Consider the following 13,902-nt stretch of genomic DNA (forward strand, 5'->3'; position numbering starts at 1 on the left):
CCCAGCTAATTTTTTGATTTATTGTAGAGATGAGGTCTTGCCAAGTTGCCCAGGCTGGTCTCAAACCCATGGGCTCAGCAATCTTTTCACTTTGACCTCCCTTAGTGCTGGGATTACGGGCATAAGCACCAGGCCCGGCCTCCTCTTAACTTTTAAATCATTTGCTATTTTGTTCTAGTTATTAAAATACTACAGTAAATGAAACATGTTTATTGAACCAACTCCATTGTTTTTTTTAAAAAGTCATTTAATGTGAGCAATCAAGAAAAAAATACAATTATCTAAAAACATTTTACTCCTATATATAAATACACATTCATTTGTCAATCTTTTCACAAGAGGCCAAGGTCTTTTCTTTCACTATGGGCCAACTCATTGGAGTTCATCATCTGTCTTACAGAAATCATATCAAATCTCTACAATTTCTTATTTCCTTTTCTTAAAAATGAAACAAGAACTTAAAGAACTTGAATATACTTGCAGAACAACCTGTGCGTAGAATATTTTTAGAGTTTTACAATGTGTCATATAATTTAACATTGATCTCATGCACAACTTCATTTAGTGATAACTTTTTGCAAAGATTTACCTTATCTATACTTTCATGGAAAACAACAACTTTCTTTTCACACTGATATTTCATTAGTTTATATAATACTTAATTAAATTACATCATTACAATTGAAAGCATAACCAACATAACAGGTTTGTGTACAAATACAATTAGCTCTTGATGAGCTTAGAACCTAACTGGTGGGAAGAGAATACCCATGCCAGTGGGTAGCCTATCTGCTCTAATATTCAGGGTGCCATGGGTATCAGCAGTATGCCATACAGAGGATAGAGACCTTGGTTAATTTATTGAATCAGTTATCTAGAGGTCGGTTTTTAAATATTTCTATTGTACTTGATAGTGTTAGTTAGCAATTTACCATATACAATTTTTTTCTTATGTGGCAAGACTGTAAATTAACTTCTAAATGAAATGAACCATGTTATGGATGTATGTCACATTCCCCGGAGGTACCAGCCAGGGGTTGTAAACATCAGCAAAAACCACCTGTTAGGGAACTCCCAAGGTCTGAGAGCCAAGTCTTGGTGGAAGGTGACCCCAGCTCTCCTCCTTACTACTATATGATCCCGGGAAGGACAACTGAATTTGTACTCTATGTAAGGATAGTAATTCCTACACAAAGGCTCTTCTAAGCAATGGAGGTATTTTAAAAGCTTCCAAAACCCATACAGGCATTGGATACATTTTTGTCCTCTCTTCTTCCCTTCCTCTCCCAATACATGGGGCAATGAATAAGTGAGTTAGCGAAGAAATAGCGAACAAATGAACATACCCATAAGGATTGTTGAACGCAATGGCGTAAACCACGTTCCTGTGGCCCTCCAGGGTGTGCAGCTCCTCTCCTGACGCAGTGTCCCAGAGCTTACATGTCCGGTCATAGCTTCCTGTGATAAAGCTAACACAGGAAGACTAACATGTCATAGGGGGCGGATGGCAGTGTGTTAATAAAAACTTCATTTTTCACCTGGAGAATAACAACTTCATTTGTTTGGCTTTTGATAATGGAAATCATGTATGCAGAACAAACAGTCCAATTCAGAAGAATATCTAAATCCTTTGATTTAGAAACTTACCAATTTTATCCAAAAATAAGGCAATAAATAAAAGTAAATCTTGTTAATAATTGCATTTGTATAAAATATACAATTAAATAATGTGTATAATAATCAACAACATTTTCTGAAACTAATGTGTCTCAAAAAGGGCTGGGCATGGTAGCTCACACCTGTAACCCCAGCACTTTGGGAGGCCAAGGTGGTAGGATTGCTTGAGCCCAGAAGTTGGAGACCAGTCTGGGCAACATAGCAAAGTCTCATCTCTACAAAAAAAAAAAAAAAAAAAATTAAAATCAGCTGGTGTGGTGACACATGCCTATAGTCCCAGATACTTGGGAGGCTGAGGCAGAAGAATCACCTGAGTCCAGGAGGTCAAGGATGTGGTGAGCCATAATTGTGCCACTGCACTCCAACCTGGATGACAGAGTGAGATCCCAATGCAAAAAAAAAAAAAAAAGACACACATATACACTGTGAAGATAAAGGCAGACCACCAGAAGCTAGGAAAAAGAAGAGTGGAGCAGATTCCTCCTCATCGCACTCAGAAGGACCCAACCTTGTTTGCTTTACTTCGAACTTATAACCTTCCAGACTGTGAGAAAATAAATTTTTTTTGTTTAATTTTGGGGTACTTTATTCCAGCAGCCCTAGCAAACCAGTGCAGACACGTTTATATTTATGTCTGTTGGTCAAGACCAGACTGCCTCCTCATCTTTCCTTCCCGGCACATCAGCTCCCAAATGGATCAAAGCCATGCTGGGAACACAGGCTTAAAGTTTCTACTACCCACACCCCAAAACACTGAGCAGGATGGAAACGCCTGCTCTGAACCAACTGATCACAGCCAATCATGACAGATTTGAGGTCACCCTGCCTGACCCATTCCTAAGTCAAGTTCATCAGCAGCTATATTAGCTAAGATCCAATACACTTCTCATTTATAATGGCACAAATACTATAGAAAATTCAGAAAAGTGGGGAAAATGTTTATCGTTTGTCTCAACATTCAGTGGGTGACGAAATCAGAGAAACAAATACATTATATACCTAGATACCTGGAATCTGACAAATAAACATTTAGAAACTTTATTTTATCCCTTGATTGCTAAAAATTCGAAATAAAGAAAGAATCTTACCATGTGCCCGATTTGTTAAGTGCAACATTAGTTACTGGCAATATATGAGCTCTGAGAACCTTCAATGGGGAAAAAAGACACATTTTTTTAGACTCAACCACAATTAAGTTTAATTCATTAATTTTAACTTCAAACCAACAAAGACAATAGATGTTGCCTTAATTATACATTATAAATTAATACTATTTAATACCCAGATGAGAAAAAATACATTGTATCCTCTATTATTAAGACAAACAATATATTTAGTAGTTGCAGATAATTACAAAAACATAATTTTCTCTTATGTTTTCCATCAATTTGCCTTTAAAGTAAATTATGATTATTAAACAAGATACCAAATAGCACTAATTGGAACATTTTCTTTTACATATTGCACATGGTTTTATATATGAGCAATGTGTATAGGAAATACAATAAATGTGTTTCGAATAAGAAACCTGACAATGAAAAATAAAATAAAAATGACCATGCATTACTACTTTTTGAATCCTAAAGCTTCTTTAAGAGCCAGGATATATTTACCTTTCAATCCCTATAATGTCTGGCATAAAGTGAAAATTTAAGGAAAATTATTTATCAAGTGTACAAGGGAGAGATTTCCCTCCCCCCCAATGGAATTATTTCCTGGAGAGTGGGCCTCTTGTAGTACTGGTTTCCCCTGTCAGGTTAGTGTTCTAGTAACGCATCAGCATCAGTGTACCAGCTAGCACTGTTATGAGAAGCTGCATTCAGCATCAGTAAAATTTTTTGGAGATTCTTTCAACACGTTTGCCCATTTCATAATGCGTGATTTATGAGCGCACCCGCCCACACCATGCTGAGTATTCAGCAGTTTTTGACCAAAGACAGCATTACTCCCATGCCCCAACCCTCCCTATTCACCCAGTCTCACCCAGAGTGACTTTTTCTTGTTTCCCTAGATGAGAAAAGTCCTCAAAGGGAAACATTTTGCAGATGTGGAAGATGTGAAACAAAAATGACAGAATTACTAAAAGGTATCAAAATTGATGAGTTCAAAAACTGTTTTGAGCAGTGTAAAAGCATTTTGATGGGTGTATTTCATCAGAGAGTACTTTGAAGGTGACTGAAGTTTAAACATGTAATAATAAATAGACAATTTTTAGCAAATAAGTTTCAGGTTTTGTGGTTCCCCTTATATTACATAAATTGGATAATATTAATAGAGTGATTTGCTAGGCTGGGACAAAGTTAGTTTTATCTACTGTCAGAATTTAATTATTAATAGTATCTATCCATTTTCACTATCAAAAATGCTCCTTTTGAAGGATATAGAGCTCATATTTGAAGTCAAACAGTGCCACCTCCTGGAAAAAGAGATATTATAGACTATAACATCCTATTCCAGAAACTTGAAAGGATGACTACCAGAGTGCCTGGATATTTTGTATCAGGTAGAACAGGCCAGCACATTACTAGTAAATATATTTCATTACCATATTTAAATTATAAAAAATTATATAACAGCCGGGCTCGGTGGCTCAGTCTGTAATCCCGCGCCTTTGGGAGCCTGAGGTGAGTGGATTGCCTGAGTCTGTGGGTTCAAGACCCGCCTGGGCAGCGAGACCTCATCTCTACAATAAACTTTTTAAAAAATCAGCCGGGCGTGGTAGCACATGCCTGTAATTCCGGCTACTCGTAAGGCTGAGGCGGAAGGATTGCCGGAGCCCAGCAGGCGAGGCTGCGGTGGCCGGAAGCAGCCACTGCACTCCAGTCTGGGCGACCGAGTGAGACTCCAACTCAAAAAAAAAAAAAAAAATTATATCAGTGTAATATTAAGCAATTCTAGAACAAGCTATTAAATATTTTAAATAATGAAGAAATATGTTTTCCTCGAAATACTAAATGACTACAGTTGTTGCATTTTCTAATTTAATCAAGAAACTATAAAAATAAGCATACAGTACATTAAAATTGTGTAAGCCATGTAAATAAATAATTTTTTGAAATGTGGTTTATTTCACATAGAAGCAGAAAATACAAAATGTTAGTATACTATATAACACTTCTTTAATATTACTTTGGCTAGAAAAAAGTTATAATTATTCAATAACTTAAAGTTACTTTAATGGTAATAACCCTTTACATTTATCATTATAAAGAAAGCTAAACTGACTAAAAGTCTTAATGGACCACTCAAAAAATAAATGTTCTAAATCTCATTCATTCATTTAGCAAAAAGTTATTGAGACAGTCTTAGCAATCAGATGTGAGGTACCAAAATAAATTATTGACAAACACTTTTCATGGAAAAGTATTTTTAGGGAAAAAGAAATGAATAAAACATCAATTGTTCCACTAAAACTTATCTATCTAATATTTTAAAAACACATTACCTTAAAGAGATAGAATTTGTGATTGCTGTGCTGGCCAAGTTTCTCTTGTAATCTCTGTATTAAAAGCTTGACTTGCTCTGTTCGTGAAGCTGTGATTAGAGATTCTGCTTTCTGGATTTCTTCCACTAAAGCACTGACATTGGTACTGAAATTCACCCAAAATAATTTTATTTTATATTAAAAAATGCACATATATTTATTACATGAATAACTGCATTGTCTTATGAAACACAACATTTAGAAAATATTGAAAACATATCATCTTTCCCAAGAGATGTCTGAAGAAAAATATTACACAAATCAGTAAACAGCATGGTAACAGGTAAGCAGGAAGCTTGGATTTTCTAGAACGTATTTTTCCACTGCTATGACTTATCTCATGGAAGGTCTAGCACATACTGGTTCTGAACATGAGCTTTTTTCCTTTCTGTTAAATGGACATGTGTTGTATAATGTTCCTGATCCTATACTTTTCACTTTGCATATGTTCTCTTATTGAATCCTATAACAATCCACTAAAGTAATTATTTTGGCATGATTATTTCAGAGGTGAAGAAACTGGGGTTCAGAGAGGTTACATTTAAAATATTTTTAGTAAAACAGATAATACTTCTCCATAAATGTAAAGACTGATAATAATTATTAATATTTATTATGGACTATTATAAAATAATCATAATATGACTTCCCTGAAAGAGAACTGGTCTGAAAAAAATGTACAAATAGAATCAAATTTTCCCCAGTAGTCAAATAACCCATAAAAAATCTGGAAAATGTTGCTGGTCCAGAATAATATTTGTTCCAAAAAATATTAATGTATATATACCACAAAGCATCAAAAATAGAGCCATTTGACAAATCATGTCACAAAATGTCTGGAAGACACGCTATATAGGTCCCCTTATCTGAAAAGAATTCAAGTCCAGCCACGGGGGAGGAGCTTTGTCAACTGACAGCCTCCAGTTGCTGCTCCTTCAGACCTTGGCATTGGAGGCCATGGCAGGCTCTTCTTGGGTGGCCTCAGCCCACAGCTGAGCAAGGCACGGTGCAAGGGCCCGGCCATTTGTGCCCTGTGAGGGGCCCCTCAAATTGGTAAGCTTTGCTTCTAAACTCCCCCTTGGATTAGCAGAGATTCTGTCCTCTTATCTATATCACGGTGGTCAGTTGACTCCTTCTGCCCAATCCTGCTTCAAACTCTGGACTGTCACAAGTGCCACTGCCCAATAAACCTTTTATTCCCCCACTTATGCCTCACATCTGCTTCCCAGAAACATGGTCTCTGATAAGCATCTCCCTCTTCATCTCATAAACCAACATTCCCTAAGCTTCAATGTTGTGCAAGGCACTGAGCTAGTGGCCTGCTCATTCGATAAGCATGTATTGAGTGGCTACTATTGGTTAGGCACTGGGAGTGTAAGAGATGTGTCACAAGCTCTCAAGAAATACAATCTATTAGACCAGGAATGAATATTTCAAATGGAAATGGATCCAAAACTGTTTATGACAATGACTTGGATAAACTCCACGATATGCAATGTCAAAAGAGTTATACTCTCATAAGAATAAAAAAGACAAAAAATACCTCTTTGAAAAGTTTTCAGCAACTGATATAAAAACAGACTCTCTAGCAAGATCCAAATTAACCAGATACTAATCCAGACACCTCAAACCTGTCGCATTCTCATTGCTATTCTTATACAATAACTCCAGTATGTTGTCTATAATGCAAGTGTTTTTTTGTTTTTTGTTTTTTAACCAGAAATAAGATCCATCCTGGTTTTCGGAGATTTTTATTTATTTATTTTCCCACATCACCCAAAGATTATGGTTATGAGTGGCAACATCCTCCATCTTCTCAGAAAAAGAATAATAATACAATTGATTGACGATGACTAACATGAAGAACTTAAAAGTGATAAAAGCACCTGTACTCACAGCCCCACAAGCCCTTTTTGATATGACCTAACAGTCCATACATTTTAAACATAAAATCTGTGTTTCTGCTGAATGCCTAGCTCTAAGTTTTTCTCTCATATAGACGTTTATCTGTACCACTTGTGTGATGTTCTATGTTGTACAAATTGCTTCTCAAACTAAACAATAAACCCATTGAGCATAAGGATCATTATTAGTAGTTTTATAGCCTCTTACAGAGTATAACTTAGAGCTCTGCATGTTAGAGGTGTACATACATGAATGTCTAACAAGCAACTTTCTGCATGCCAGCAGGCCACACAAATCAGTGCCATGTTCCATTTACAAAAATAGTCAAGTTTGGCTTGATCTTTGGCCTCACTTTCCCTGGAAATAGATTCAACAAGAATTGCTTTAGATTAAATACAATTCAATGACACTATCTGCGCCACTATTTATTCTTTGATTTTTTAAAAAGTACCTATTTGAGTCAAGCGTTGTGGACTGTGCCTGTAATCCTCACACTTTGGGAGGTTGAGGCAGGAGGATTGCTTCAGCCTAGGAGTTCGAGATCAGCCTGAGCAACATAGCAAGACCTCACCTTGACAAAAAATCAAAAAATTACCCAGCCTGTAGGTCCCAGTTACTAAGGAGGCTGAGGCAGAAGGATTGCCTTCATCCTGGAGGTCAAGACTACGGTGACCTATGATTGTGCCACTGCAAACCAGTCTGGACAACAGAGTGAGACTCTGATTCAAAAACACAAAATAACCACCACAAAAAAAAGACTGAGTACCTTTTCTGTACCAAGCACTGAGAATAAAACTTGGCCTCTACTAAGACCACCATCCCCCAAGCTGTGCCCCATCCTCACCTAAGACAAATGCCCTCTGAAATGCCAAACCTCACGAGCAGCAGCAGCCAAGATTAAGACAGCCCCTCTCTCACCAGCCATGGGGCCCTTTGGACTTGTTTTAAAACTAGAAAGCAGCCCATCTACATATAAGAATGATCCCTTTGCTGACAGTCTCAGGCCACAAGTCTAAAATACAGTATTTTTGTCCTATTTGTTAAATTTTCATCCACAGAGAATCTCTCCACCTTATCTGACTTTAGGCTCCCATAGGTATTATCACTACCCTGACTCTGCCTCTTGAAGTGGCATTTTTGCTTGAGATTTCCTAAAGAGAATAAACTCTGGGCATTATGTCCTCACAAGGGATTTCCTCTGGGCTCACATCAAGTTTAAAGATAGAGACGAGGTCTCCCACCTCTGACCCAAGACAATTAATGAGGAGAAATGTATGCAGTCTGCCCTATGAAATATATGTGAAGAAAATAACAGGCTCAGTAATATTATGAAAACTCAATGACAAGTACTTCTCAAAAACATTCAGGTCATAAAAAATAAGGAAGTCTAAGAAACAGTCACAGCCAAGAGATGCCTGAGGAAGCATGTCAACTAAATGCCTTGCGGGATCCTGGATGGGATCTAGAATAGAAGAAGGTAACTAAGGGAAAACTATTAAAAACTGAGTAAAGTATGAGTTTTAGTGAATAATCATTATTGATACTGGTTCATTCATCATGGCAAATGTATCATACTAATCTAAGATATTAACATCAGCGGAAACTGGATGTGGGGGTCTATAGGAATTCTGCCTATGCCAGGGTTTTCTGATAAAAAATTTTGGATATAAGATACTTGTTTTATTATAGAGCTAACTTACCTGGGACTGAGATCAAGCAAATCTATGGACTTGGTCTTCAATTCTCCCCTTTTTTCATATTCCAACATAATTCCTATAAAAATAAACAACCATGTGATAAAACACGTACGATGACTAACTATGCAATTAATCAACTTTGCCATCATTTTTTCATGCTTATTTTTAGTTTTATCTATATTTTTAAAAGATGTGGGGTACAATTCAGGATTAGGTATACAAGTGGACATCATACAGGTAAAGTCTGGGCCCCCTTTAGTCCCCACTTTGCCTGGTTTGAGATCAGGTACCCTAATTGATATTGTGCCTCCCCCAACCCCATCACAGTGGTATCTGCTACTGCCAACCCCTTTCTTACATTATTATGGTAAATATTCAGGATCCACCTATGAGTGATCATGTTTATTTTTTAAATTTTTAGCAAAAGATATTCAATGATGTCTGGTTCCAAAACAAGATTGCGTAGACTCACTACTCTTTTCCTCTATGTACAACTAAATGTCCTTGAAATTATTCAATAGGCAATGATAAAATAACTAAAAGTTGGCTAGAAGGGGATAAACTGGCTAGAGAGTTCAAAACTTGAGAAATGACATGCCAAGATCCCTGGATTTTTTTATTTCCCACATTCCCTCAAATTAGGACCAAAGAGTTCTACAACCTAGAACCACAAAAGGCATAGACCAAAAAAAAAAAAAAAAAAAAGTTTGCTCCTTGTGACCAAAAGACCAGGAAAAGGAAAGTTGAACAAAGAACTAATGGGAAGCCCTAAACTCTGCTCCACAACTGGGGCACCTGCAAGTAGTCCAAGACACCAGTGGAATCCCTGGGCTGTCCCACTCCCCACTGCCCATGCTGGGTCCCCCCAGCGGCAGTTTGATCTGCCTATAGCAGCAGCTACAGAAAATCCTCACAACTTCTAGACACGTGCTCTACCACCAGGGCCTCAGTGGGCCATCTAAACTGCCTGTAGCAACATCAGTAAGGTCTAGGACCTCCTGGACCCCCCTCTACAACCAGGCTACTGGCAGATGATCACATCCATCTGCAAAAGGAACAGCCATGAAGTCCTGGGATGTTTCAGATCCCCTCCACAGCCAGGCATTGAAGCATCATCAACAAAACCCCATGTCTCCCTACCTTCCAACCAGTAGTACAACCAGGCCTAATGGTGGCCCAGAAGATCAGCAGCGATGGCAGATATACCAGAGAAATACCTTCTGCCCTCAAAGGCGACATCAGCAGGGACTGAGTAGGCATTTAGCAGCACCAGAAAAACAAAACAGACCAAAATAATATTGCACAGGCTTAGAAAACTAAGCCACCACTAGAACTAAATAAAGCCCAGAACCTATGTGCTAAATCTAAACAGATCTAACTAAAGTAGAAGCTTAAGATGGGATCAAGACTCCCCATAATAATCAAAATGTTCAAGATACAATAATAAATCACCCATTATACTGAGAACAATCAACAAACATCAATACCAAGATGAATCACAGGTTGAAATCATCTGACAAGGATTTTAAAGATGTCATAAAAATACTTCAATAAGCAACTACAAATCCATGTGAACAAATGGAAAAGTCTCAAAAAATAAATTTATTAAAATAAACTAAATGGGAATTATAGAACAGAAAAATAAAATAACCAAAGTTAAAAAGCTTACTAAACAGGTTCAGTTGTAGACAGGACAGAGGTTAAAATTAGTAAACATAAAGACAGAAAAATAGAATATACTGCACTTGAACAGCACAGATAGTAGATGGAAAGAAAAAACTGAACAGAGCCTCTTAGTCACTTTACTGTACTTCTATGAATAATGACCAGGCTTTCTACAAAGATTTGGTCTCAAGACCACCTTACACTCTTAAAAATTATTGAGGACACTGAATTTTGTTTTTATATTTTCCATATTAAAAACTAAAATTGGGAAATTTAAAAAATAACAGTACTCCATAGCATGTCAACATAAATAACATATACTTGTTATTAAAATAACTATATCCACTCCCCCAAAACTAAGAAGAATAGCACTATTTCACACTCTTAGCAAATCACTTTAATATCTGGCTTAAAGACAACTGAATTCTCATCTCTGCTTCTGCATTTAAGCTGTTGCTGTCTGTTGCTTTGGTTAAAGTATAAGAAAAAAATCTAGCCATACACTGACATGTAAATGGAAACTGAAAGAATTTTTTAGTAGTCTTTTCAGATAATAAGTAATTTGTTAACAATTGGTTGTAATTGATAGAATCAGAAACCGTATCGGTGAACTCTTCCCTACATTGTTACATTAAAAATCCGTTGAACTATCTCACACATTAAATGAATCTTTTATTCATGCATGATCATGCACTGGACATTAGAAAAATGTTGGTTTACTGTGTTATGCAATCTTCTAAATGCTGACATATGTCCTCATACAATATCAAAGAATCACATCTGCTACTATCACTGCCAATATCTATCACAAGAAAATTCTTACTGTTGGTAAGCTGTCAAGCTCACAGTGGCAGGTAAAAGTCTTCAGAAATTATAATTGCTTGAGAATTGAAATTTATCACCGGAAAGAAATACTGACAGTTTCGCTTGAAATTTTCAAACTCGCTTAGTCCATTTTCAAGAAAATGTCTGCCAAATGTCCAAATCTGAAAATCATGTTTGTTTCTCAGTCAGTCTTTCAAGTAAAAATGTTCTTCTGTGAAAAAAAAAGTTAGCTCATCTCGCAACTCAAGCAACCATGTGTTTTCCTTAAGACAACTGTCAGACTTCACGGTGCAAAAGTGTTTTTTAGTACTTCCTATTTCATCACCCAGAATACTCAAACTTCACATATTCGTGTGTCACTATTATACTACATTAATAATTTTTACTGTTCATCAAGGAAATTCTCAAATGAAACCGGGTTGCTTGTTTTTTCCTGCCGTGTGTATCAGTAAAAAAAGACAAGGACCACCATTAGCGTTTGGTGTCACTGCCTTGATTTGTAGCGAGGCATCAGCATTTCCCCTTCCATTGCTTTTGCACCATTAGTGACGATGTCAATACAGTGAAAAAAGCAAATAACTTATTGTTATTACAAAAAAAATAGGTATGGCCTTGAGACTCTGATGAAAGTGATTGAGGGTGTCCTTACACTTAGAGAATCACTGCTGGAGACCATACTTTGATATAACAGATATAATTCCAGCAGTATTTCAGATCAGGGGAAAATAGAAAATGCTATCAAAGCATTGTATTTACTTTTCAAAAGCACTGAGCCATTGAGAGATAATGGGGTAGAGTTGAAAAGCACGTACTTGATATCAGATAGATTCAAATTTGAGTTCATCCTCAACCCCTTACTCATGTCATGATACTAGCAAAGCCATCTCTTCAAACCTTAGTTTTCTCATCTATGAACAATACTTACAAGTTTGTTGACCGAGACTAAAAAAGATGTATATAAAGCACCTGGCATAAAGAAAGTCTTAACGAATAGTGTTTATTATCTAGCTATTAGCCAAATGCTACCTTGTGGCATATCCTACATGGTCACCTTGTAATACTTAAGTTGTTTTTCGACTTTCTCCAGTGAGATTATACCATCTTTGAAAGCATAAACATATCCATATCGAAAGCTTCCTTATAGTCTCAGTAGGATTCTCCTTAGGGCATGTCATGATGATTTATGCAAAGCAGCCACGTGATTTGACCAGGTTCAAGTACAAGTAACACTGTTTTACACCTCTCTTCCTTTCATTTCTCCATCAACAGTGCCTGTCCTTTTCCAGTGTCTTCATGATCTTTCAAAATGTTCTAGCGTGTGTCGACTACAAGAGCTAACTGGTAGACGATTGGATGAATGGTCACAGATTGCTTAATGCAATTGACATTCTCTGTCCTTATGACTTTTTAGAAAACAAAAAAAGAAGACACTATGAACAATATATCTTCCTTCCTCAAATACATCCTCACTAAGCTTTATGAAATATCTTCCTGTCCACACCTGTCATCCCAGCGCTTTGGGAGGCGGAGGCCAGAGGATTGTTGCCTAGGCCCATGGGACTGAGACCAGCCTGGGCAACATGGCAAGACCTCGTTTCTACAATAACTCCAAAAATTAGATGGGCGTGTTGGCACATGCCCACAGTTATGGCTACTTGGAAGGCTGTGGTGGAAAGATCACCTGAACCCAGCAAGTCGAGGCTGTGGTAGACGTGAGCAGCGTGTCACTGCACTCCAGTCTGGGCAATGGAGTGAGACTCCAACTCAAAAAAAAACAATGAAAAATATTCCTTTTTCTCTTTTTCCAATCACTTTATTATTTTTTCATTCTCCTTTATTGGTTCTTCTGCTTGACCTTTAAACACTGGTTGTCTTTAGGGTTCAGGTCTAGAGATTCTTGTCCTAGCACTTTACGTTCTTTCCCTGCAAAATTCTTCCATACCCATGGTTTTAGTTACCCATCAGTATGACAACTACTAATTGTAGCTCTCCAGTCTAGACGTCATTTGAGTTCCAGACAGGTAGATGTTTCCTCTGTGCCTCATGAAAGTTCAGAATCTTCCCTTTCAGTTCTACTTCTCCAGAGTTTCTTTCTCAGTGTCAGACATTACCACTCAGATGCACAGCCCCAATCTTTAGGAAGGAATCCATCTCAACATAGTTTCACTGCACTGATGTGGAGAAACCTAAACAGGTAACCCAAGCGACTGCTGCATAATGAAGTGCCAGATTTTAAAATAAAAAATCATTTAAAATGCTTTTAATGACTCAATAAACTTCCCAGAACACTATAAGACAGCAGGCAAACTATAGTGAAGAGGCAAGTTAGGAATAGTTTTGTTTTGTTTATCCCCTCACGAGGTAGTTCATTTGTGTAAGACTTGAAACCAAATTCCTGTCTCAAAAGTAAACTTAAAAGAAAATTAGGGGCTGGGCTCAGTGGCTCAGCCTGTAATCCCAGCACTTTGGGAGGCCGAGGCGAGTGAATTGCCTGAGCCCATGGGTTCAAGACCAACCCAGGCAACTTGGCAAGACCTCGTCTCTACAATAAAATTAAAAATTTGGCTGGGCTCGGTGGCTCAGCCTGTAATCCCAGCGCTTTGGGAGGCCGAGGTGAGTGGATTGCCTGAGCCCGCGGGTTCGAGACCA

General features: G+C 37.5%; 1 protein-coding gene across 1 annotated transcript in view; it reads right to left on the reverse strand.

Annotated features, from left to right (window-relative positions):
* Positions 1 to 13,902, reverse strand: part of DAW1 (dynein assembly factor with WD repeats 1) — a 74,534-nt gene that overhangs the window by 50,725 nt on the left and 9,907 nt on the right. Inside the window, exons 2-5 of the mRNA XM_008074226.2 lie at positions 8,767 to 8,839; positions 5,123 to 5,267; positions 2,766 to 2,824; positions 1,347 to 1,469 (exon numbers count right to left, since the gene is read on the reverse strand). Coding sequence (XP_008072417.1) covers positions 1,347 to 1,469; positions 2,766 to 2,824; positions 5,123 to 5,267; positions 8,767 to 8,839 — 400 coding nt within the window. The remainder of the gene's footprint in view (positions 1 to 1,346; positions 1,470 to 2,765; positions 2,825 to 5,122; positions 5,268 to 8,766; positions 8,840 to 13,902) is intronic.

The sequence above is a fragment of the Carlito syrichta genome, unplaced genomic scaffold, assembly GCF_000164805.1.
Source record: "Carlito syrichta isolate Samal-C Ts95f unplaced genomic scaffold, Tarsius_syrichta-2.0.1 Scaffold316380, whole genome shotgun sequence".
Taxonomy (NCBI): domain Eukaryota; kingdom Metazoa; phylum Chordata; class Mammalia; order Primates; family Tarsiidae; genus Carlito; species Carlito syrichta.